Raw genomic sequence first — 27,460 nt, 5'->3', positions numbered from 1 at the left:
GCGCTGCAACAACAAGACTGGCCGCTGTGCTGATGTCAGAACGCCGGCCTCAAAGTTGCCAATGTTGCTGCGCTTGCCTTTCTTTACCGCTGGACAAGTGGCGCCGCCTTTCGGCCCTCTGTCATGTCATGAGCTTTCAGAGTTTTCGCGCTCTGTTCACAGGTGGCGCGACCATCCAAACGCGATTTTTGTGCCAGACGGCAAAACTTTTTCAAACGATAAAAAAAAAATTCAGCTGTGTATCGGCCTTCGATTTTCATTTTGGTTTTTGTTTTTTTTTTATGCTACTTTCAAGTTCTGAGCCTCGTGTAAACCAAATATTTCTTCGTTACAGCCGATATCGCGGCGGATCTCGCGTTTTCGGTTTCGTTATAAAAGAATAAATGTCACTGAAATGAAGCATGACCAACCAAAATTCGTAATTAGTTCGCTATAACCGATAATTCGCTATATCAGTGTTCGTTATAACGAGGTTCGACTGTACAAACTTCAGATATAACGAATGCAATCAGCGCGACCGTCAGGTTCGTTATAAGTGGGCTCGACTGTATAAGCGCTATCGTGTCATACCCTTATGGTGGAGCTTAAATGTCCCCTCCAATTTTTTCTTTCATTTAGAGTAACGATTCTGCCGCTTCTAGGCCTAAAGAGGAGTATAAATTTGTTGACAGAAATGTTCCCTTCTAACAACCAGATGGTGCCACTATGCTGACGTATCATTTGTCTCCGTTTGCTTACATTGAACTAAATGTGTGAATGCTACAAACGGCATAACGTCCCGCAAGCTGCTTGTGTTCAGTGTAAGTAAGCGTGCATACAATTATGATATGCAGACAGTGTTGGCTTACACTCTCTTCTAGCCATATCTGTGTACACCGGGAGCAGAAGACGCAGAGGCAACGAGGCACGGAGGAACACATTTAATGTGTTCTTCTCATTGGCTGAGGAGGTCTCTAAATTGCATATTGCTACAAGAAACTTACAACAAAGAGAATAGTAGTTACTGTATTGGTTCCTAGAATTTCGCATTTGATTTCCTTGCACCTCTCGCACTTATATTGGCCAAACGCAATCGCATGGTTGTAAAAGCATCCATGCACTGCAGAGAAGCCAGCTCCTCCACATAGTTTAGCACTAACTGCTGCCACAAGTTCATAGGTTCACCTACTCTCATGCTTTGCAGGATTTCATTTTGTGCAAGTGCACATGTTCACTGAAATTAGATTCATTTATCAAAATCAGGAAATTTTATCATTTGTGCAAGTGCACATGTTCACTGAAAATAGATTCATTTATCAAAAACACGAAATTTTATAACTAGTTCTCTCAAATTATTAAAAAGCAAGAGCTTGTGACTTATGATCTTTACAACAGATGGCACCGCCCATCCACATGGCAGGTATTTTCTTCTTAGGTCATTAAGATGGGTCTTGGTGAAGCCGACGCCTTAGTAGCAACCTGTGTCACTCAATGCAACACTACTCTGGCTAGATTAAAGCAAGTTCGACAGCCAAAAGCAAGCGGACTGAGCCTGCACTCGCTCTAACTGCTGCACCAAGGCAGCCTCCTGCATTTAGGCGGTCTTCTCTCTTCACTTGGATGCTTGGGAGAGCAATATGGCAGCCTTATGCCCAACTCTGGGGAACCTACACAGTAGCTCTATGCAAGACAACATGCCCTCACAAGAAAGCTTCCCCATGCCTTCGAATGAAGGTGCAGGAAAGCTCTCTTGCATGGGTGTGCTTTCTTGTGCTTGTGGAAAGGCACGACGCCTTGGCGCCTGCCTGTGCACGGTGCAGATTGATCTCAGCAACACACATGACATGTGTCACCCAAAGGAAGGTGACATGTGTCACCTGGCAGAAGAAAGACCCAAAGTGCATGTGCTCATTGAATTGGGGTTAAGGGAGTTGGGAGATTGAATTTTCAACACGGCAGAGAACACGTGTTTTCATGGGGCCAGACATGGCCAGGTATCAGCACTAAGAGGGGACGGATACCTTTGAAATCGGCAATTAGTGACAGGTAGTGAGGGCAGAGTTGCTGCCTACTATCTTATAGGGCCCTGGAACACTGCCCCTTCAGGCTCTTCAACAAATACGCATTCCTCTCTATCCTTCTCCATAATTTCTGCATTTGAGCCCTACTTGCTGCTCTAGCCAGGTTTCACCTCATATATCAAAGAGAAACACTGTGACAGAGTGTCACTGCTTTCCTGCACTGACATCACTGTCTCCACGAGCAAAGGATGTGGCATACCTGTAACAGAGCCGTTCGCCAGGCTCCTTCTGAAGGATCTTGACCCGGTAGTAGTAGCGCATGGCCCGGGACATCTTGTCAAAGTTCATGTTGAGGTGATTTTTCTGCATGCCCCACAGCTTAGCCAGCCGGTGTGGGTCAGTGATCTTGAAGACGCCCTTGCCCTGGTCCTTCCACGTGATGCAGTAGCGGTACTTCTGCTCGGGGTCATTCAGCAGCTGCTGCAGGAAGTCCCACAGCAAGCGCACGCCTGCACAATTGAACCAGAAAGCGGGAAGGTCAGTTCTCATAGCTAGGCAGGGTGTTTTTACGTCAGGAAAGCTGGCGCACAATTTTACAGGCATCCCTCGTGCTCCAACATCACCATGCCTGCCACGATGTGCTCATATGCAGCCTTCTGCATAGTATACGCAGAACGAATGTAAGCGAAATGAAGAATGAGTGCCACACACACTAACAAAATTTGGCACCCCAGTTTTTGCCCACCATCATGTCACACACTTTTGTTTACAAACATGAAGGAGGTCTACAGGTTCGCTCACCAATAGACACATACATTTACAATGCCTGCCTATTGGCTGATGAATTAGACATTGAACCAAAAACCTAAGTGGCTTGCATCGATAAAAAAAATGGTGAGCAGAGAGAGATTTGAATAAAAAACTCAGGGTATGTTCTCATCTGTCTATACGCCATCTCAGTAGTTTGTTGCAGCACTACCACAGATGCGATGAGTGTAGAGCCGACGTTCTGACACTGAGAATGTAGCGAACATATGAGATAGCGTACGCTAAAAAAATAGCAAGTTTCGTAGTGTACATGTGCCAAATGCTCTTTCAAATCAAGCCTTGTTGTACGATCACATTGCGTATGCTATTTCCCAAGTTTAGCATGTGTGGCCGTTGCGTAAGCTAAAATATTGTCTCCAAAGTGGCGACGCCCTTTGAGGCAGAGTTCTTGCTTTGGACTGAATTTATCATTGTGGAATGGATTCAGTACGTTCACTGGCCATAAATGGGGGCCCACTGGGCTTTCACTTTGTCTCAGCTCGCCTATAAGTAAACATATGGGCGAAAAGTTTGCTTTATTTTTTATTCAGAGTGACGATTCTGCCGCTTCAAGGCCTAAACAAGAGCGTCAGTTTGTTGGCAAAAATCATTCCCATTCTAACAATCACATGGTGCCGCTAGGCTGAGCTAATCATTGAGTTTCTGTTAGCATACACTGAACTAAACGTACGAATGTGACAAATGGCGTAACGCGCTGCAAAATGCTTGCGTACGTAAGTGTACATATGCTTATGGTACGTAGACAGCGTTGAGTTATACTCTTTTTTCTAACCATGTCTGTGATACGCAGATGACACGCAGACGACGAGGCGCAGAGGATTATGTTTAATGCGCTCTCCCGGTTGGCTGAGGGAGTCTCAACCTTTCTTAGTGCTGCAAGGAACTTATGAGATGAGGCATAGTTTTGACGTGTATGCATGTACACTAAGCACACACTACAAGACAGCCGCTGTGTGAAAAAACACATTTGAAAGGTCATATTGCCTCCTCCATGCTGCCTGCAACCATGCTGACTACAGTGAACTGACATCAGTCTGCTTACCCGCCAAATTATAAACAGTGGGAGAATTTAATGTCAGTACATGTTAAATGTCAGTACATGTTACCGATATCCTTGCATTATGCATTGTGCACCGTCTAAACTTTCCTAGCAGCTGCCACCAGAAACAGCTGATACATTTCAGTCTTATTAAGGTGTGGGTGCGGGCTAGTTGGTAATGCATTTTAAGATGAAAAGCGCGAAAAAAAACACACGGATGCAAAAAAGACGAAAGACGAAGGATAGCACTTGTCCTTCGTCTTTCTTGCGTCCGTGTGTTTTTTTCACGCTTTTCGTCTTACTTTGCAGTCCTCACTGCCAACTCGTCACTTCAATTCCAACTGCCTTCTACAAAACATTCCACATGTGGAACTATCTGGTAATCCTTCTGCAGCAATGAAGCACTGTATGCACTGGTCTTTGTACTTAACTTGCGGCTTGGTTACTGGGTGAACCTTCTTGTATAGGTAGCTCCTAGGCGATAGCTACAAAGGGTGACACAGCACTAGGCAGGTTTGTGAACATTAGGAATTCGAAGTTTATGCGTGGAAGAGCCTTGAACAGTGTAAATCTCTTTCATACTGGTCTGCAGCCTCAAAACGGCAGTCAGACTGCAGTGCTCACAAAGCACGATGCAGGTTGCTACACACTACAAAAGCACTGCAGGCTCTAGTATATGTGTGTGCACAGTTCTCGAGTACAGCGGCCAAACTTTCTGGAGGCTAGTTTCTCATTGTCTGCAGTTTGGTACCATGTTTTACACAATCTGAACGCACATAACAACACAGCAACTGAAAGCATCAAAAACAACTTGCGCTCGATCATAGAATTTCACATCAGCAGCGAGCACTGCTTGCATGCACTACCTGTCAAGCATAGTAAACCATAATCCTAATAAGGATGCACCAACATCCAGTTTCAAAGTGTTTTCAGCAGTATTTAATTTCCGTGACCCTGCAAGGCACACCAGCCATTTGTTTCAAGATGCTCTCAGCACAGAGCTGTTTTGTTATTGCTTTGCTTTAAGATTGAAAAAATTTAAGCCATACTTACTCATCTTATCACCAGGTGCATCGGCAACGACCCGGCCAGTTGCGGGTGGTGTCACGGGAGGCACAGTGAGCGCCACGGGGGCTGGCAGCGCGGGTGGCTTTGCAGCCACAGGTGGCAACATTGAATGCAGTGCCACATCAGGTAGCATACCCGGAAAGGCCGACACGCCACCCCGCGGGGGAAACACAACTGGTGTCGGTGGTGTTGGACTCCGCCGTACCAGGTCCATAACACCCTGCAAAGAAAACAAACGAAAATTAAATGGCGATCACACCCGCGCAAACATAGATCAGCATCTCTAGCTGGTCCACCTTGTGCTTTCGCAATTGTTGCATTTGGTTTGAATGCTGCTGCCATACATGTGTGACAATTGTGTTTTTTTTTTTTGTGAAACAAAACTCGCTGATTACAGCGAGTGTTTCACGGTGTGAAAAGTGCGGTGGCGTGGACTTGAGCATCTTGTCACACTGCACGTTTTCAGTCAACGTCCAAAGAGTGTTCATCCTCTGTTTAAACCACTGAACGTCTGTGGCTCTGGCATATGTGCAGCATTCACAGCACGACACTCCGTCTCGCTACATCCATGGCCCTCCCACAACATGACATCAAAATTTGCACTCTTGGCAGAAATTCATATTTTAAATGCCAAAGAAAGACAGGCAGGAGCCGATGGTCGAGCCAAGCTGCCTTTGCTATTGACAGCTTTGCATTTAGTCGAGCAGCATCACCTGAAGCAGGTATACTACATTTTTTGAATAGGAAAAAGTGCATTACGGACGGTTATTTTTGTTGGAAGACGTTTCAGATGCTTTAGCTTTTTCGCTCGCAACCACAGTGACTCTTTCTGTTTCACGTAAACTTTTTATAAAACTTCCACATATCAGCTAATTTTACGCTCATTGTTGCCACTGCCCCACACCAAAGCAGCGGTCAGTTGCCGAGTCTGTAATGCCAGGGTTTATAAAAAAGTTGCATTTAAAATTTTCCTGCAGTGTTGCTCAGACTCACCGCCAGCTGTAAATTTAATTGGGCAATGAGCTTTCAATTGCCGCAACGAAGAATGTGGTCGATAAAAGTCAGTAGACTGTCCCTTTAAGTTGTATGCTACTGCACGTTAAGATGGCCTATGTGGTTTGCAAGTAAAAGCATGACAACCCTTAACTGGCCAGTGGTTAACCAATCAATTCCTCTGCACCATCACATGGAGCAAAAGATTAGAAGTACTGGTGTCACGCTGCTTTTCTACACAACAGCCTGGCTCATGTCAGCAGGCAATGTGATTGGTTGACATGACACAACACACCTGCTTGTCGACGAGCAGCGGCGTGGCTGTGAGGGACGGAGGTGGAGAGGAATTTTTGGCAGAGCCAGGTCCGTTGGAGGACGGTGTGCTGCTGCCGGCCTGCTGTCCACCGGAATCCCCCTGTACACTTTCGCCCCCTGAGCTGGGGTCCGGACTCAGAATCACAGTGCTGTCCACTTCGGCCGACAGGGGAGACACCTGGAGGGGCTGGGCAGAAGTAATTTCATGCACCATCAGCACAGCGCATCCGCCAGAGTCATGGCTTGGCATGCAACTATGCTTCAAACATTGCAGCACTGTGAGAGCTGGAAAACCGTCATTGCATGGACTAGTATGATACACTCCCTGGCGGACACTCCCTATCCATCACTCACGCCATTACACATCACTCGCTCTTATGCCTTTTATCACTGCCATCAACTAAGCGTAATTTATGAATGACAGCTGCTACTTCATACTGCCTAGAAGACAATGCATTTTCCCTACACCATGCATTATATAGTGGGCAGCATAAACAGCTACATTGAAAGCTGAGCAGCTTTCATTTGTAGCCGTTTGGCTGCACTCAGGTGGATGCTGATGAGCAGTTATAAATCTTTCCATCGGACAAGGAGGATGTCGACATGCCCCCTCTCCAGGCTGTTGCAAACAGACTCCGCTGCTGCTTCACAACGCTAGCACGGGGTGCACACAAAAGCCCAGCAAGCAATGTGGTGACGCCCAAGAAGCCCTTAAAGGGAAGGTATGTGCTTCCTTGACTGAAATCTACTTAACCTGGGGGTTTCCTCTGATAACTGTGTGACTAAGCAGCAGAATTATAATTCTCTTTTTTAGTGTTATTGTGCTAGCATGAAGCTGCAAAACGAAGCCTTGAGGCTGTAGCGGGCAGCACTATGGGACATTCATTGAATAGCGCTTGTCAAGTGTGCTCAGCATCATCATCATCAGCCTGACTATGCCCAATGCAGGGCAAACGCCTCTCTCATGTCTCTCCAATTAACCCTGTCCTTTGCCAGCTGCGGCCACCGTATCCCCGCAAACTTCTTAATCTCATCCGCCCACCTAACTTTCTACCGCCGCCTGCTACGACTGTGCTCAACACGGTCTTACGAGCGTGCTCAACAAAATCTTATGTTCACTGTGCACTGACCGCCTGCAAACCTGCAAGGAGAAACAGCAATGGCAAATTTCATTATGCTTTCAAATATACCTTCATGCTGATTACCATACCAATCACATGTGGTACAAAACTGAATAATAATGATAACAGCAATCTTTGTCAATAAAATTGAGCACTGCACCACAAACAGGCCAGTTTAAGCCTCAAAGGGCTATGTACAGACACAAAGTTTAAGGTGTCCATTTTTTTCTGTTTTGAAAGAGGCCTCCGGGCTTAGTGATCAAGAAAATGAGATTAAAACGCCAGTGCACAGCATTAACAATTAATGACAAACAATTTCGTGCTGGCAGTTTCGGTCTTGGTCGGCACCAGCATTGAAGTGCACATTGACATCATGGTAGACCGGCCAACCACATTCCTGATGACGTCGACTTCGCCGGCAAGCACTGGTTTTCTTGTAAACAACCACTGGGTTCGGTGATGTCACACTAATTGAGGCAAGTGCACCCCGACGTCACTCGATGCGGGTGGGAATGCCGAGCGGCTCTTCCAACAACGTTCAAAGTCATATTAAATTATATTCCACACAACGCCTGTAAATGAAACTTGCTAGAAAGCATCTTCTTAAGCTCATAAAATAAACAATATTGTTTGCCTGTGAAGTTTTGTGTCTCTACCCCTTTAAGTCGGTTTGTATGATTGTGATTCAGGTATACAAAAGATATGCACACACAGGCAGCACAAATGAGAGTGAATGCAGAACGGGTGTAATAATATTGTTATCATTATTATTAATGATTACATTTAATCAGTTCCCTGATGAAATCTGCAATTTTGAGGGGACGATGGCAATGAAGAAAGCAATTTTAAGAAACAACAATAGGTAATTTCATTTTGTAAATTAACATTAACATCAATGTGCAAAATGAAATGAAATGTCCCTGTGCAACCCAGGTTTTGATTTCAATGTGAAGTACAATTATCGTTTAGTTTCCTTTTGTGTTTTGCAGAACTGGTAACCGCTGTTTGCTGTCAGGTTTCACCCATAAAGCCGATGCTCGCTTTGGTATTCCTAATATCATTCAATGGCTGTCTTCTTTTTGCAAATAAATTATAATTATTGGTTTAGGGGGTTTAACGTCCCACAGCAACTCAGGCTATGAGGGACGACGTAGAGAAGGGCTCCAGAGATTTCAACCACCTGGGGTTCTTTAATGTGCACCGACGTCGCACAGTACACGGGCCTCTGGAATTTCGCCTCCATCGAAATTTGACCGTAACGGCCGGGATCGAACCCGCTTCTTTCGGGTCAGCAGCTGAGTGCCATAACCACTCAGCTACCGCGGTGGCCAAATTATAATTATTATGCTTTCCCTTGACAGTTTTACTCGACGTCTTCATTTGTGGGCTTCGTCAAATATCTACATCTGGTTTAAAGATAGTTATGATTATCATAAAGCGATGCACAGCGCAGGTTTTCTGCAATTTTCCACAATGTAATATGCATGCTGATATCCCTTCCAGTGCCAAACTTCCACAGTAGAATGAAAATCATGGTCCCTGTTTTTGTTAGTACAGACACACACAAATCTTCTCATAAACAGCACTGGAAACTATTTTTATTGCAGACTGGTGCACCTTACATGCATCAAGATCCCTTATGCTTTCAGTTGCTTTTGATATGTACAAATATACTTACTAACTCTTGCTACTCCATCCATTGCATTTATACCTCAGAGAACTCATACATACTATGCATTATGGTCAAGCTTGTCACTTTTCTACCACTAAGAAAAGCCAGCGTTTTGTTACATCTGCAGTTCATCTGATTCTAAAGATAAATAAAAACGGCTCAATACAAAACACCGCCTCGGCACAAAAATGATTTGTCTTTACAGTAGACAGCTGACAACAATTAACATTCAGGGCACAAGAACGGCCCAGTTGGGAAGTTATAATGATAAATCTCCGCTATACAATAACAAATCTACTCAAGCGGAGCCATGAAGGTGGTCTCTGCGAAAACTTCTGTAGACAAGCAACTTGTTTAAGTGAAATAATCTTTCAAAATATTTCAAAGCCACATAAGAAAGTGTGATGTGTAAACCATACAGTAGTTTCATGTATGCATCAGACACACAGACACTCATGACATGAGGGATTGTTACACCTGCAGCCACATGGCTTTCTATGGCACCAATATAGCTCCAAGATTTGCACTGCATGTTAACAGCCCATTTGGTAGACTGACTACTACGCAGCTGCAGTCAAGGTCTACGGGACACTGCACAGTGGTCCTTTACCTGGTTGTAGGATGCTGGGTCCTGCATCAAGACTTGGCCAAACCCTTGAATGTCCCGTGTAATGACTGTGTTGCGAGGTACTGAGCCATTACCATGGGTGCCTGCAGGAAAGTGTACAAAAGGCAGGTGTCATGCCCGCTTGTTGCAAATGCATCACATTCCGATGAACAAGAAGTCTGGACCCGCCCATGAATGCCCTGGACTGTGCATGGCAAGCACCTGTGCTTTAATCTCTTTCCCCCTCCTCCACACCCTCGCCCTTCCTTTACATCATGCTTTAATGTCCACGCTGAGAGAGATCTAAGAGAGATCGTTCCCGCGCCTTTTTTTTTCTCTCTATCTCTCTTTCATAGCATCCACCCTCTCCTGCTGCCCACATTGTTTGAGTGTTCAACATGCCTGCAGCTCTTGCAGAATTTATTGATTGAGATGGCATCAGTGGCAGCAAGCTATCCACGCAACAGACCTCTCCCTGCCCCTGTGCTAAAGGGTGCACATGGCCCTTCTCTTCAGTTTTGGATATGTATCTTAGTAAACCTATTTGCTTTCCTTCCGGCTGAGTTGCTGTACAAAAAAAACTCGGCCAGCTTTACCTAGCCTAACATGCGGTGGCTAAATGAGTAGGAGTGCCCACTGTCAGGGCGCTTCGTGGCACAATAAGTGTCGCTCCAGTCAGAAACCTGTCACAAAGCAGTGCACGTCATCTCCTACTGCAGCCACTTTATCCAACTATCTTGAGCACTGTTTATTGGGAAGCGGGAATTATAAACCACCTTTAACATAAATGTAAGCGGACCCAACTGAACTAATTCATCCAACTTCTTATGTTTCAATTGTTTGAAAGTCGGGTGCCGGTGGGCTTATTGTGTCCAGGAGCTATTGGTTTGCGGCTACAAGCAGGCAAAAATTTAAGTGTTCCAGTGGGTCAGAATAATATAGAATAAAGACCAATTGACTGCGCTCTCAAGACCAAAAGGGGGACCAGCTAAGACTGCGATCAGTCAACAACGTAAGACGAAAATAGGTTCATTTGCAATTTCACCTTAGTCAGGTTTCAATAATACTCGAAAAAAGGTATAGGAAGCTCTTTATTGTTTTTAAAGAAAATTAACGCATCAAGCAATAAATGGTCGGTTTTGCTTCCAATCTTTTCTGCCTATGAGTTGAAATTCTCTGTCCACTATTAACATGGCCCTTGGCCTTTGCACTTTCTTGCCCTGTAGGAAGTTGTGCAGCAGTCTGCTTGTGTATGTAGCAAAAAGACATACAAGACTCAATTTCTTGTAAACGAACACCGGTACATTTTGACCCGAATTTTCTGCTACTAGGAGCCTTAAATATCATTTTCACCTTTGCCAAAATGTCTTCACTTCCCTCATTTCACGTTATTCCTCGACATGGGACCATGTGGTCATCTGCCAACAGCACACTAACACTCTCCTTACGCTGTGCCCAAATTCTGTTCCTGTAGAACTGTCCCTTGAGCAGAAACAGCTGCCTGGATTTCCGAGCCAGAGGACTGTTGTAGAACAACTTGAATTTCCAGTGCAAAGCTATGTGCCTTGTGTGTGTGCCCTTGAACTTAAAATACTGCGGTCGACTTATTCAATGAGTGCATGGGCCATCAATTGGAGGGCAAAGCGCGTGCATTCAAGCCAATAATTCCTTCAACCATGGAAACAGATGGCCCTACCTTGATGTTATACCGAGGTGCAGCATTTTTTGCAGCCCTTCTAAGGCTATACTGTGAAGAGTTTTTGAAGGAAGTTTCACCAAACAGCATGATCCCGGCAAGTTTTTCTCATTCTCTTTGCATAAATTTTCTTTGCGAGAGAAGCAGGCTCATTTGGCAGAATTGAGAGAACGCCGCACACCGTCAGCTGTGGCTTATTCCTCAGAATCTTCACCACCTCCCCATTGATCATACGAGGGAAATGCGTTCATCAGTGAAACACTCCTCGAAGTGCTGGTTGCAGACCACAGACTAGCTCCAACTTGTTATCAGCACAGTGAAGTGCAAGGTGCCATTTATGAAACAGTTCTGGGTCTCAAGCACTGAAAACTGAAATTTTCGGCCCCCTTGGTTGCGTGTTTATACCTGGACTTACAGTCCGGCATAAAACAAGTGGTATCCCTCCTGGCTTTCACCTGTTCAGCAAAAGTGGCACTAAGTGTGGGACCATGCAGGACTTGTGCTTGAACAGAACTAAACACTGTTTCCATTTCCCTTCTCAGTCATTCCCATCAAATTTCAAAAACAACAAGAATTATCAATGTTGTATGCAAGATATTCACACTGTCTATGTGTCAGCAGATGACGTAAATATGCCATACTCTCATTCTGCATTCTGCTCATGCAACAAAAGTATCGTTGTTGCGTGTATTTAAGCAAATAACCGTTATTCAAAACTTTCCTTCTGTTAGGAAAAAGTCTATTTCAGCTCTTGCAGGCTGCTGTAAGAATAACCCAAGTAGCAATGACACATGTGCAGTGACAGAGCTCTGAATGCAGGGCCAAATTTTTGCATCATGAAGCAGAGAACCTGTGAACTACACTAGTTGTCATACCTATCTATGTAGCCACTGCACCTAGCGTCCTTCAACCTCTTAGAGGGGCACCCCTTGTTCCTTTACACATCCATCCTAGTTCCACAGAAAACAATGCGGGTCACTACAAAGCAAGCCTCACTTAAAGCAATGTAATGCTCAGAGAGCCTTCATTCTACTCTAGCAGCTTGTTTCATGCAGTGCCTGCTACCCCTAATGCCATCCAATCCAAAAATGCCATCCAAAAAGGGCACTTCAAGTCTACGTTGAAGACAACCAGTTGTTTTCATCGTAGTACTAATTACTGCAATTTATTGACCTTGAACAACATAAACTGTAAAATATGTTGGCCATGGCATTTGCAAGCTTGCTTGGTGATCTATTCTTATTTTTATCTTTGCCATGTCCATTAAACAAGCTACGATCTTGGGTGAAAAGCAATCAGTGTAAGCCCAAAAGCACCGCTAACCATTCATGAGCCGCGCTGTGTGAAGTGCCCTGTGCAGAAGTAGCTGGAGGGCGTTGAAGAGGACATCTCCTGCCTTCGGAGCTCGCTCCAAGAAGTCGGCCTTGGACAGCAGGCACAGCGCTTTTCCTGTGTGCAAGAGGCATCAAACTGTGAAGCGCAACGTGAGGGTAAAGGTATAGGGAAAATAAAAATAACAGCCCCTGCAAAAAGCTAGCTGCATCATTGTGTCGAACTCATAGCTCCTGTAAATAAACATCTTTAATCTACTGCAGATCTGCTGCTGCAGACCTCGGATGCTGAAGCTGTCTTTCATCTTGCCCAGTTATCAGCGCTTCTACCATTTCAGTGCTGTGTATCACATAAGAAGGAAAGAAGGCAAGTTTTACTTCCACCAACAGTTCTTCAAACTATAGCAACATATCCCAATCAACAGCAGGCAGCCCCAGATATATGGCTTTGCAGAAAACTGCCTCTATTTGGTCTCAGTGAGAGTAATCAGGACCAAAACCAACTACCAATTATTTAAAAAATCTGACGATTTACAACTACGGGAACAGTCGCCCTATGCCCACCAGATGGCTCTAGGGTCAGGCAGCACTTCTAGTGCTTGGCATGCCTTAAGTGACAGCTCTTGCTTACAGATGTTTTATCCTTCAACATGCTCAGAACAGGAAAATGCCTCAGCCCTCCAATGGGCAAGACAAATTAACGCACCACTTCTCATTAATGTTGTTTCAGGTGCCTGCCTGCTTGCATGCCTGCACTGTGCTTGCACTGAGCAGCTGGCACATGTACACATGTACAACACAAGGCCAGTATCACGACAGTGAGCTTAGCTAGATGTAACATAAACAAGAAAATCTGAAACACTAGTGAAACGCAGCAGCAAGACGCACTACACACATCAGCGTAGGCCACTGCTAATGCTCTAGGCACAAGAGTATTGCTGTTGAAACACGAGTAATTAAGTAACACCACTGGAGCATTCAGTACAATTCTTTTTATCTCACTTTCTCTTTGCTACTTGAGAACTTGGCTGCTTTCATTCGCATTGTACACTGGTTTAGTTTATGATGTGCTTTGGCTGTTTCTGCTGCTTATATTTCAAAACCACACATTTGCACTCTTGAATTAAGGGTAAGAAGCTATCAGTAAATGTCCATGATCTTCTACCCCCTATTAACTACCGCAAGATGTATATTTTGTTTTAATGTACTTTATAAAATCGAACCAGGTTCTGAAAAAGAGCCTGCCACTGAGATGATTTAAGGACTGAGGCCTCACGAAATTAGGCACCTGTTCAGACTCCTGGCGTCAGTTAAATTATTGTCAATATGTGTGGGGAAACACCACAAGAGAATGAAGGTAGGTCCCAGTTACTGACACAAGAACTGCAGCCTCGTACCACTACATATGTGCTCTAAGAGATTTGGTATACTGTACTCAATCAGGAAAATGCAAACAAAGATCGTGTACACATACATTTAGAACTGTGAGCCTTGCAAGCCTGCCACAAAAGTAGGACACAGGACAATGCCGTCGAAACACAAACGGCGTTTACTTCCCTATATTAAAGATCAGCTGCTTCACAACACCACAGTATCTGCTCTATTGCCGATAATACAGATAGAGCAACAAGAAGTATAACTGTAAATCAAATCAACAAACAAAGAAAATGCTGATTCCCAATGGCAGCGAGGTTTACGACATTAAAGAAAGAGTTTGCTACGGGCAATCCCACTACAACAAGGTTTAGGCGTGCTTAAAATTCGGTCGAGTGATGTCGGCACGATCAAGCGCAAACAAGCTTTCGCAGTCGGCAAGCTGGCTTCCCCGCACAGTCGCGGGTGCGTCGTTGCGAGACGCGTCTGACGTGTTCAAACACCCAGGGCCATTGGCTTTCCCCTCACACGCAGCCTGGGGCGTTGATGCAAAAGCGCAAAACTGCCGAATCTACGCATGCGTAAGGAGCGCTAAAGGCACGGCTCCCGTCTGAATAATGCATCACGGTTTAACTTAAAGGTCGAACTACGTGCAACCGATATGCCATGCAGAGAAGCGACAACTTTTGAAAAGGGGATTCACAGTACTTTCTCACGAATCGACGTTTCAGGGTGGCTCCACTACGGTATCTCTTTCTTCCTTTCTTCTCTCAGTCCCTCCTTTACCCGTTCCCTTACTGCGCGGTTCAGGTGTCCGCCGGTATGTGACACAGATACTGCGCCATTTCGTTTCCCAAACAGCCCATTCAGTTCAAGGGTAGGGGACCACACTGGAAGATTTTTTTTTTTCCCCCGTCTAATAAAAGTTGTTTCCATCAATCCATCCAGTTCAAAGGAGGGTCACAAGAATGCGGTCGATGGTCATAGAGGCTCGACTGGCGGTATATGTCCTGACTCAGTGTTCGATTTAAAACAAAACACAAACGTATAACAGTTCGACACGCGCGGCCGAAAGTAAAGGCCCAGGGTGCTGTGCCGCTTACGCAGCCGCCGACACCCCGCACTCACCGTTCATGTGGAAGTTCTCGGAGTCCGTGGGCACCAGGGAGAACTGCTCCGTGCACCACTCGAGCCACATGGACACGTTGTGCTTGCTCCACTGGCGCGGGTCGTTGCCTGGAATCGAGCCACACAGCAGGGAGTTCATGGCAAAGTTTGCAGCCGCCGCTGCTGCCGCGGCCGCCGCCTCGGCGTTCCTCATCGCCACCGGCCCGCCGGTGGAGACGAACCAAAGCATACACCCGCACACACGCGCACACTCGCACCAAGAAAACGGGACGGAGGACGCCGCTAGCGCAGCATCACTGCTCCAACGGGGGCGCACGTTGCGTACTGCGCGTGTATCTTCTGCACCCGATCAGGAGGCGCGGGGACGCGTAGGGTCTGCGCCCGACTTTCGAGGCGCGAAAGGGGTAAACAGACGGTGAATCCGGGTTGATGATATGTTTGATTCAGCGAAACGGTATTATTAACGAACACGCTGACGACACAGGGGTGGTAGGCGATTAGGTAGCACAAAGATGATCACAACGAAAACAGATGGTCGGTATCCAAGCAAACACCAGTCACCAATGCAGCACCAGTCAAACACCTTACTGCTCAGCGCCTGAACTGGGGGTTCCAGGATCAAAAAGCTGCCTATGAAGTATCCGCAGAGTCAGAACAGGTAGTCGGCGTTTGGGCGAACGAGCTGATGAAACATCCCAGGAGAAACTTGCCGGGTCACGCTGGTGGAGCCCGTATTTGAGGCTGTGTGACATTCGGGCTATCCGTGCCCATGTTCCAGCAAAAGAGGGGGCGGCGGGGACGGTTCGCAACTCTCGCTCTTGATGCTGGGGAAAAGTGAGCACAATCCGGAGGCCGCGGACTAGCGCAGTCGGTCACACTGGCGTCTCGCGGTAGAGAGCGGATGCGCGGCGCGACGTACGACGAAGCGGAGTCCCCGAGGTGGCAGTCAAGTAGTCGGCACCCGCGACGACGCTGCACCACCGACAGCGAGCCGGCGAAGGCGTCCGCGAGCAACCCTGCTGTGCCGAAGAAAGGGAGAGGGCGTGCGCGGCGGAGGCGGCTACTTCCTCGGGGAAACTACCGCGCCGCTAAACCGCCGCCACAGCCATCGGCCGGGCAGGATTCTTCAACAAGCACGAGGGAGTGGGGCGGAGACTTTCGCGCGCACTTGCCGGTGGCGTTTCCTTCCCCCCCAACCCCGTCCGCCATGTCCTTTCTCGTCGTTTTATTATTTTTTTTCCTTTTCGCGCGCCTGATCTCAACTCTTTCCTCTAGAAAAGCCGGGGCTGCCGTAGATGGAGGAGGCTCTGCGTGTTAGCCCGGTCACACAACACGCAACGAGGGTGAAAACGGCCGCGGTCGCCTTGGACGACGACGCCAGCGACGACCGCCACGGTCATCCAGCGAAAAAAAAAAAAATAATGAATAACGCCGGCTATCTTTCTTCGCCGCGCTTTCATTTTTCCTCGAACTTTCGCTGGGTTTCGCTTCGTTTTTTCTTTCTTTCTCTTTCCTTCCTCCCCCTCACTTTCTCCACCCGTTCCTTCCATGAGGAAAGAAAAACACCCGAGGAGTCAGTGGGCAAGCCGCAGCTAGCCGCAGGGGGCGCACGAATAATGATAACGCTCGCGCTCTCGGCGAAAGAAAAAAAAAAGGAAACCTCAGAGAGACGGACATGGAAAACAGAGTTGGAAGGAGAGAGAGAGAGAGCCGTAGCGCGCAAAAATAAAAGAAGTCAAAACGGAGGAGGAGGAGAAAGGTCGTCACCGGCGAGCATCACGCAATGAGAGACGGAGGACAATCAAAGGGGAAAAACGAAGGGGGGGGGGGGGGGGGGGGGGGTAACGACGGCGATGAGAAACGGAGGCGTACTTCGAAAGGCGCCGCGGCGCCACTTCCTCCAAGCTGGAGGAAGTGGCGCTCTTCCAGCCGCTCTGGCATCCCCGCTCCTCCTTTCCCGACGCCCGTTCTTTCTTCCACTCTCTCCCTCCTCCTCCGTTTTCAACATCGCCGTCCAGCGAAGCCGATCTCTCTTCTTGCTCTTTGCAACGGCACGTCGTTCGGCCAGTCCCCATTGGACGCCGTCCGGTTCCAAGGACGCGCGCCGGCGAAGAATAGAGCCGAGAGGCATGTCCGACCGAAGGAGAAAAACAGCGTCCAAAATGACAATACCGAAGAAAGGATAGAAGAGAGAAAAAAAAAGAAGAGCGATCGGAAAAAGCGAACAAATAAGCGACAGAATGCGGGAGGAGCCGGCGCAAGCGGCCGGACGGGCACGGCGGCTACGCACCGCCGCGCAGCCACTGCATCGAGGGACAGCGAAAAAGCATGCACGACGAGGTGCGCCATGGGGGGAGAAAGAGACAGAGGCTCCGTGAGCGCACGGTGTACACCCAGTACGCCCCGACAGGAGCCCGAGACCGTGTCTTCTCCGCAAGAAGCAGCCCACACGTAGTACAAGCAGACCAAGCAAGCAGGACAAGTAGGGCCTGAGCGGCCGCCCCATCCTCGGAGCTAGAGTACGGGTGACGGAAGTTTTTTCGAACGACAGGCATCCCATTCGCTTCATGCGAGAGACAAGCCGCGACTGCGCATGGCATATGGCGCCTCTTCATGCCACAGCAACGAATGGGGCTATAGCTCGTCACGCATAATTTGGATAGTAAGCGTCGCGTGCTAAATCTAAGTGGGCCTTTCGAGCAGTTATGCCGTCGTATGACGTAAACGTAGTAAAGCGCTTTAAATGCCCAACTTTTGCGGAGGTAGATCGATTCTGTTCAGCTCCGCCGCCTGCTCGACGTCTATATATTCGAGTTAAGGATATTTCAGAAAGCCTGTTTACCCCAACGCCTCGATGCGCTCTACTAGATTTTAATCTAATTCACCTTGGATATTCTAACCTACGTGGCCGCCCTGTTTGCCTTCCTTACGACTGAGTAACGAATGAATGACCGCGTCAAATGCACCGCGCAGAGAACTACTTACATATATGCAAAGCTACCAGCCCGATCCGGTATTACCCGAACCTTTCGTTTTACACAGGACACCAGAGATCGATTCGCGTCAACGCGCAGTCATCGTGCGCTGCTGCATTGTGGATGCGAATTCACATACGTTGGCGTCCAATCTCCGAACAGAAGCACAGAACGAAGGACAGCGTTTTCGCTGGGCATCGAAGGCTCGAGCTAAATGCCTACGAAAACGCTGTCCTCACCCTGCGAAGGCAAATGAATGGCGGCGTGCACCGTTCGCTGCGCTGAAAGTCTGTCGAAAATAAAGAAGATAAAAAGAAAGACCCGGCGTGAGTTGAGAAAATTCCACGCGGTGGAAATCAAATCGCAGTCTATAATTTTGAGCACAGCCCGAAGTGCTGCAGAACTTCGAGGTAAAAATCTGTTCCCTTCAGTCTATCGCGAAGAAGTTAAAAATAGAGTCCATATCGGTTGCCATCACCGCTAACCGTTTACTCTCCATAGCTTTCTTTTTTTTTTTTACAGCCCCCGCGCATACGTGTCACCGTATTGAAGCTTACATAATCTAAAAGCCATCCGACCGATGCGCGCGTACACAAGTCCAATCGGGTATTCACAGCCTCCGAGGAAAAAGGAAAAAAAAAGGGGGGGGGGGAGTGACGAGGGGCCTCCGCAGAGGAGAAGAGAGGGTAATGGTCGCCATTTTGTCGTTCGTCCGCTTCTCGCTCATCGCGTTGTTTTGTTCTTGAGGCGCGTGTTTAAGTGCCGGCCGCAGAAGCAGCGGCCGACTCGCGCGAGATCTGCTTCAGCTGCCACAGCGGCAGTCATTTGTCGCCAGGATATTCCGGCCGGTGGGCCGCGGGGGCCAAAAAGAAAAGAACAGGAGCTCGCGTAAATAAAGCAACGCAACAACACCAACAAAAAGAAGCTCGAAACGCTAAAACGCAACCACATCGCGAGCTAGCAGGCGGTAAACACAACACCAAAGTATATATATAGAGAAAGACAGAGAGGGGGCAGTGGGAGTCGGCGCCCATTACGGCGAAAAGAAAGCCGATCGCGGCGTTCCACGAAAAACGAAGTCTTCTCCCGGCGGTCCGGCCCCGTGACGTCAGAGCCGGCCCGCGCGGACGCATACAGCAGCGCAATAACACGATGCTAATTGAGGCCGAGCGACACAGTCTGTGCCTGCTCCTCGAGTGCTGGCCTCCACCATTTCTTACCTTTATTTTTTTTGTTTTTTATTTTAATTTCCTCTCATTAGCTTAATATCAGCGACTGACGGTGTTTGTTCGCGCAAACCCTATTAGGGCAACACTTCGGTGGCGGCCCGCAAGGAGCGAAGATTTAAATGGAAGCGATCGCAGCAAAAAAAAACAAAAAACGTAACGCGGTTCCCGCTTGCGCAGGTGGTTACGCAAAGGCGGGGGACTTTAGTCGGAGCGAACGGGTGGCCGAGTGCAGGCAGAATGCGAGGAGAAAAGGCGAAGGAAAGAAAAGCGCCCGCCTCGGGCCAGCCTCCATGCAGTGTGCAGTCGATACAGCGTTATTAAAAGCTATAGCAGCGATACGCAAAAGCCAACGCGACGGTTATATGGTTTCCAGACGCCTCTCGCTTGTACAGGGAGGGGGTAAAACGTGCAGTATATTAAATGTTTGTTCTTACTATTTCGGAGATAAGCCCCTGTGAGCTTATTCCCTTAGAGCGATAAATATCGCGTTCAAAAAGCAACATTGCGACGAATGCGAAATCAGCGCCTGGGGTCCCACCTGTACAAAAACGTACATGTAGAGTCATGGACAAAAGTTTGCGGGATGCGGATTCGCGGGAAAAAAAAAATTATTTCTGCGTTACCTTGCTAGCCAGTCAGATGGTATTCTTCAAGCAGGTGGAGACTGCATGCCTTGTCACCCTTCTATGCATTTCATTCACCTGCTGTGTCCAACAGTGCCGTAATAATTCTTTTTTTTTTCAGCGAATGCGCATACCGCAAATTTTTCTCCATGACTGTACCTATCTTCTGTCAATAAACATTGATTGATTGATTGATTGATTGATTGATTGATTGATCATTTCCCTGGTTGACAACGCGACAGGTCGATTGGTGAGATAACGACTATAATTAGAACTGCGTGCGAGCATGCAAGGCAAGGCGATCAGATGCTCACGCACACTATAGCCTGAACCTACGTTTCTTTATTATTATTAATATTATTATTATTATTTTTAAGCTAAAAAAATTTGCGCATATTCACCAGCCAGACTTACCATAAGAAACGCCGTGTAATCGATGACTCTGGAATAATTACGACCACGTGGAGGAATACGCGCCGAACCTTTAGTACATGAGTGTCGTTCTGTTTCGCCTCCATCGAAATGCGGCGTCCAGTGCTGCACCGATGGGGGATCAGTGCGTATAGGCGAGAAGCCGCTGCGCCACCGAGGCCGATTGCCGAAAGTTCCACCGCCATTGGAAAATTCCGAAGTGTGGACTGGAGCAACAGGACAGACCAGTCCAAAGCCTCTGGAGCCGTTACGGAACGATCAAATCACAAACATATCACGAACGGATCAATTTGTTCCGCTCCTATTGTTCGCCAGCCCGTGCCGACCGATAGAGGCAGGGCTCTTGACCGTTTCGCGACTGTTAGAGACTGCGACCATTCCGTAATTCGGCCCCTGGAGTGTCAGGATCGAAACTATAGTCCCACTGCAGAGTCCGAAGATTGTTCGGCTTCGCAGACGCAGTGACCCCTAACTTTCAAAATGTTTAGGCTAGAGTCACAATCGATCAAACGTTTCCCCGGCGTAATGACCACTTGCTGTACAATAAAAATTGCGGCAGAGGGTAGAGGGAGCAAGTGCCTATAGCTGAGCTAATACATTTCGTTCAGCCTACTCGCAAAAATGAACTGAACTTTACAGCACTTTAATTGGCCAAGTCTAAAGTGAGAACCTACAGGTTGTGTCACACTGCACGTACTACACACTCCCGAGACTTCAATCCGAATACTCTGTCCCATTGCTTTACTTTCTGTTGCCTTTGCTTCGTAATCGCAACTCATTCAGTCAACAAAAATCATGTTCGCGCTAGATGACTTCGGCGAAACCAGACCCAGCTGTTAGTACCTTTACATTCGCCACTTTCACAGCTTAGTTGGTCGGTTGGTTGGTGTTTGAAATTTCAATCCTTCCATTTCTTCGCTATTCCTGGATCCTACCTGTGCGCCTTCCAATTGTTGGTCACCGCACGTTGTTCGGGCTTAGCCCCGTCAAAACAAAAAGCCACCACAATGCAGGCCTCCTTGTATAAGACGAGAAAAGCCACAACCAGATTGACGCACGCCTGACACGAGCTATCGTGCACCAGCCAGCCGTACAGTGCCGGACCCGCCCTCATCCGAAGCTTCCAGCAGGTTAGCAGAGCAGAGGCAACGGGGCTAAGCACCAAGGACAAAAAGAGGACTGCGCCCCTCAACGAAATTACATTTAAGAGCGACTCCTCCGCCGAGCGAGCGAAATTTACCGCGCTCATTCGAGCTCTGTCTCGGCACGCCAACCGCGCAACTAGTTTTCGCTTTTCTGCCTGCATCTCGAAAGTGAGCAACTAGCAAAGGAAGGGAGGGAAGGAAAAAAAGGCCAACAAAGGAAGAAAATGAAAGGAAAACAAGAAACGGAGAAGAGCAAAGGACAACAGAACAAACACAGCAAAGAAAAACAAAACAAGAAAGAAAGAAAGAAAGAAAGAAAGAAAGAAAGAAAGAAAGAAAGAAAGAAAGAAAGAAAGAAAGACGGAGGGAGGCGACCCGCAAAACAACAGAGGGAGTTAGCAACGCGCACAGCTGGTGACCACCACCACAACAAAGCTGTGGCCGCTTTCCTCCTTACCGCTCTATTCTTTGTGGCGGCGGCTCCCTACAGTCAGCGCCTAAGCGCGCGCGCGTCAGGAGTTCACCGTCCCCGCACGGCATTCGTGTGTGTGTGTGTGCGTGTGCGTGTGTGTGTGCGTGTGCGTGTGCGTGTGTGTGTGTGTGTGTGTGTGTGTGTGTGTGTGTGTGTGTGTGTGTGTGTGTGTGTGTGCCATTGTGGCGCAAGGTCGCCGCGCGTCACAATGCAGGCACCCCCCCCCCCCCTTTTTTCCTGAGGCGGCAGGTGCTTCGCGGCACCTTTTCGCGGGCATGCGCCACACGCGCACGACGGGGATAGTAGCAACACAAGGGATGCGAGCGGGCGCCTAATTTCCTCCCGACCAAGCAGCTGCACTCACTTTCGCCGCGACGCCAGAGCCGGCACCTCGGCCACGGCCGCTATGCGCAGCAGGAACAATGACGTCACGAGAAGGGCATGCCGGAGCTTTTTCGATCGGGAACAACGACCCATGAGCTCTAAATTGGAACTGTAGCCGCAGCTGGCCGCAATAAAACATCGCGGTTTTCTTCGTACACTGATTCTTGAATGCTCCGACGAATACTACGCCGCAATGCAAGAAATCGCTTTCACGAAACGAAGCAGGAAACAGAAAGAATGGAATCAAGGGTAATCTACACGCTGACAGTGACACGATCGAAGTCTGGCACGTTTTACAGCCCGCAGCGTACTCGGGATACGCCGTAAAAACGGCCTCCAATTAATAAAATAATAATATTGGTATTTGGGGAAAGGAAATGGCGCAGTATCTGTCTCATATATCGTTGGACACCTGAACCGCGCCGTAAGGGAAGTGATAAAGGAGGCAGTGAAAGAAGAAAGGAATAAATAGGTGCCGTAGTGGAGGGCTCCGGAATAATTTCGGCCACCTGGGTATCTTTGACGTGCACTGACATCGCACAGCACACGGGCGCTTAGCGTTTTTCCTCCATAAAAACGCAGCCGCCGCGGTCGGGTTCGAACCCGGGAACTCCGGATCAGTAGCCGAGCGCCTAACCACTGAGCCACCGCGGCGGGTTATCGGCCTCCAAACTACAAAAAATGAGACGACGGCGGGCAATGGGCCGCACGGGATGGTGTACACATGCGTGCGCAGTTGCACACAGTGTTGCGGATGCGCGTTCGAAACCTCTTATACAACTTGGAGCGCACACGCGCCACCCGCGGCACCGTTCTCTTAACTCCGCGGGCCGTTCGCACGAGCGCCTTATCCGCCGCGACGGCGTGGGAGCCGCAAACCAGCGCCCTATCGGTGCGGCGTCGGTGCACGTGTGTGAAATACGGGAGCGTTCACCCCCTCCTCCGCACCTTGCCCGGCGACGGACTCCCGTGGCGGTGCACATCCCGAAGCCAAGGCGCGCCTTCTAATGCCCCGCTCCAGCCTTATACATATACTACAGCGGACTACGTAACAAAGTTTCGTTACGCCGCGCCAATAATCGGAGCAAGGAACGATGCAGCCCGAGACACGGGGCATATGGTGGCCTGAAGCAAGCGGATCAAGCTGGCGATGGAATTTCCTCTCGCGTCTGCCTCTTTTTCGTTGCTGGCAGCTTTCAAAGACATCCGTACAAGAACAGTGAACCCGAAAGAACAGCGCAGGACGACCGGTTTCGGCCGACACTGGGTGCGCGGTCTTTTGATGGCGGGGAAATCTCCGGCACCTCTGAAACGACGACAGCAAGGCATCCCGCCGACGACACAGGTCAGTCCAATGGGACGGGGGAGGGTGGTGATGTGCCAGCTAATGCGTTTCCCCGTAACGCAGACACGCGGCCGACGGGCGACAAATCAGCGGTGGGCGGCTTCATACAGCCCCGACTAGGAGGCATGTGCGGGTCTATCAAAGTTTCGTTAAGTGGACTAACAGTCAAACCGATGCAGTCGCGCGCACGTGCAACACGGTGAAACGGGACCCCATTGCTCGCTTCATCTTCTGGCGAAACAACGGACACTACGGGCCAGACATGAACTATAACCGAACAGCTTCTAAATGCAATCACTACAGATGGTCAAGCTTGAGCAGCTCAAAATCACGTAGTACCGACTTCCGCGAAGTCAACGCGACAATCACAGCAAAGGCCGGAGGGTCCCTCTCACCAAAGATATCAACAGGCCTCAGAAAGTTACAAGCAGGTCACAGCGAAGATAGCAAGGATGCCAATGGGCCTCAATAAAGAGAACGAGGCTTGGCTAAGGTGGGCTTGAGAATGAACGTCAGCGAGGCAATCAATGACATCATCAAAGATGCAAACAAGCTCCAGCGAAGATGCCACCCTTGGGCCTCAGCGGAGATATCAAGGAACCTCAGAGATGTCCGTGGGCCTCAGAGATGATATAAAGAGCCGCAGCGCAGATACCCTCGGGCCTCAGCTGAGAGACAGTCGGGCATCAGCACAGATGTGTGTAGGCCTCAGAGAAGATACCAACGCGCCCAACCAAAGGTACTCTTTAGACTCGGTAAATATCAATGAGGTGCAGCGTCATCGCAACCTGCCCACCAGATAGTGAGCAAACTGCCCGCCGTGGCAGTTAAAAGTAACGAGTGGTCGCTCGGGAAGAGCAGCCGGGGCTACAGAAGGCCCGCCGCTGAGATAACCTGCCACATCGCAGGACAGTGGCGCATCGCCAACTGCTGCATCACTGCGCCAGCAGGAACAACCCATACAAAAAGTCATATGGCCAGCTATAGGTATTTGGCCCAATTAGCTATAAGCCTTTCCTCCTTTCCTATGTCCATCTATAGCCGTAGTTTCAGGCGGATGTATTTTTCTATAGAGAGCTAAAAACAGTAGTATGCATGGTTCCAAAGCTATAGCTTCAGTGGCATAGATTTTTCAATAGCTGGCAATAAGCACCTCTGTGGGTGCTTATAGACGTTCATAAAAGGCCATAGACGGACATAGCGTTTTCCACAGGCGCCCATAGGACGTTTCTGTACGGGAAGAGGGCTCACAGGGATCTACGTGTGTAAATGGCCTTCTGCACATATGGGAATTCACCCATTACGCTATCGCGTAGCATACACGTAAGGTGGAGCTTAAGTGCCCCCTGCATTTTTTTAGTGTGTGACATCGGAGACGTTCGAGCTCACAGCCCAGATCAGCGATGATACCGATCAGCCTCACCGATGATACCAATGAGCCTCAGCGAGGATAACACTGGACCTCAGCAAATAAACCAATTTCCGTGGCTCTGCATCGATCAAGTGACTAGGCATCAGTTTTACAATAGCACTCTTCACTTGGGAGCCAAGCCAGGTCTCCTATCCACTCCCGGCACCATGACTGGCGCACTTACCGACTTTCACAGACCCTCGAGCGCAGTACCTACTATATACCGCCCTCCCAAGCACAAAGAGGCCAGATGCTGGACTACCTGTACACCAGGTATCGCATAGGCATAACAACCATTTAGCACTATGCTCTCTGTTCAGACAAGTGTGCTCAAAGGAGCAATGGGGCTACGGCGTGAACTCCATCCTAAGGCGACTACCGAAATTCGATCACGAAAGTGAAACTGAAGCAGATTTATATGCATAAACTGCAGCATGCTTGCTGTACCAGGAATTAGGATACGATAGGTACCCTCAACCAAGGCTACCAGGCGCTACTGTCTATAAGGCCTTCTGAAGCATCGAGAGTATCGGAAGCACATCAACAGCCCATCTTTCAAGCCGACTGGCATACAACGCACAGCGGATCCGCTCTGCTTGCTTCGGCTGGCTCTCAGGCGGAGCGCAGCAACGAGAGAGTGTTTCACGCGTCACTGCACTGCGAACGTTCGCGCCAGTCATGGTCATCGGCAACCCTGCGGCGCCAAAGCGCATTTGCCCCACCCACTGCGTGGTGCCGGGTGCATTACTGCGCGTACAGTGCGGGGTGCCCCACCCCACAGCTGGCACGAGGCGAGGAAATGTGTCGAGGAAAAGAACGACGCAGTGCGGGAAACAAGAGCCGCATACTCGGGCGTTGACGACGGCTCGACACCGGCGACGAGAAAGAAGCGCGCGGCCTCAGAAATCCTGCCGGCCGCGAAATCGGACGTTCCCTAAAGGCCCGATTAATTTCCAGCTAACGTCCGGTCGAGGAATTACTCAGAAAAAGAAGGGAAACAAACGCCGCCGCGCCTGGCAGCCTCGGGTAAAAACCCGGCGCAGGAAAATAACACTCGGGCCGGGTAAACGCGCCCCCCGCACGGCCCAGTGCGGCTGCACCGAGAGTGAAAAAGACCGCGACGCGAAAACAGCGGCACGGTGCACCCACTTCCCACAGGACGGGACAGGGCTTGGTTGACGGCCGAAGAAAAAAAAAATAATAATTACGAAGAAAAAGGAAAAAAAGAAGAATATGAGCAGAGTAAAAAGAAAGGGAAAAATCAAGACGAACAAGTCCGATTAGTATGAGGACGCACTTTCAAAGCCACCGTGCTGAGAGAGCGCCGCCACTGGCAGAGATAATATACTTTGTATTCCGACCGCGGCTGAGCTCGCGCGAAGTTTTCCTCCAGGGAGGAACAGAACCAAGAAAAGAAAGAGAGCAAGCCCCAGAACGTCACGCGGCCGTTCCGACGAGGTCGCGAGTCTCAGCGGACGTTGTTCGCAGTCCGAAACCCTTTCGAAGCCAGAGCGCTCACACACACACCCAAGACAGCAAGCAGCGCAGGGAGCGGATCGGCTTCATCCGGCCCAGACGAGTGCAGACCTTGACGCCGGCAGCCAATCGAGAGGACGGAGCACCAGCGAAAGGGAAGGGGGACAAGAAGAAGAAGAGTAAAAAAAAAGGAGCACAGAGGAGACGGGCGCGACAAACCCGCTATGCGCGTACATGCGTCCACGGCGTAACGGCAGTGACTGACCTGAACCAAGGGCGCCCACGTGTTTTTCTGGCGCGCGTAACAGGACGACCACCACTACCAGCCCCCCTCGCCCTCTTTCTCCTTGTACTGTACGGAGAAGAACGATTAACGGCCGCCGCTCAGCGTGTTGGGACGCAGTAATTAAACGCCGACGTCACGCTGCGCATGCTGCCCACAGCGGAGGGAGGGGGGGCGCAGCACATGCCGGGGGCATGCTTATGCTGTCCCCTTCCCTCACACGCACACCGGCTGAGAAGAGCGTACGGTACATTAGAACTGGGCATGCCACTGCGCTCGTTGCAACGATAACGCTGGATGGGATAAGGATTTCTCTTTTATTATACAAGCTACTACGCCAAGTGAGCGTGGCCATCAACTTAGGCAACGTGGATCCATGCCGTCACCCCGACTCGGAGAGGACTCCGATAGATTCAGTCCATTCATGCCTGCTCTGGGGCGTCAATGACACCGGCGACTATCGGGGACGGAGGAGGGAGACGTGACTAGCCGTCGGCTGTACCATCGCAACTG

The 27,460-nt window shown here is 49.0% G+C and overlaps 1 protein-coding gene across 1 annotated transcript in view; it reads right to left on the bottom strand.

The window, feature by feature from the left end:
- aop (ETS variant transcription factor anterior open) overlaps positions 1-27,460 on the bottom strand; it is a 135,413-nt gene that overhangs the window by 7,054 nt on the left and 100,899 nt on the right. Inside the window, exons 3-8 of the mRNA XM_077661724.1 lie at positions 15,173-15,280; positions 12,663-12,788; positions 9,647-9,747; positions 6,224-6,430; positions 4,921-5,155; positions 2,260-2,509 (exon numbers count right to left, since the gene is read on the bottom strand). Coding sequence (XP_077517850.1) covers positions 2,260-2,509; positions 4,921-5,155; positions 6,224-6,430; positions 9,647-9,747; positions 12,663-12,788; positions 15,173-15,280 — 1,027 coding nt within the window. The remainder of the gene's footprint in view (positions 1-2,259; positions 2,510-4,920; positions 5,156-6,223; positions 6,431-9,646; positions 9,748-12,662; positions 12,789-15,172; positions 15,281-27,460) is intronic.

Source organism: Amblyomma americanum, chromosome 4, assembly GCF_052857255.1.
Source record: "Amblyomma americanum isolate KBUSLIRL-KWMA chromosome 4, ASM5285725v1, whole genome shotgun sequence".
Lineage (NCBI taxonomy): Eukaryota > Metazoa > Arthropoda > Arachnida > Ixodida > Ixodidae > Amblyomma > Amblyomma americanum.
The sequence above is the reverse complement of the archived record's forward strand: the minus strand, read 5'-3'. Positions and strand labels throughout refer to the sequence as shown.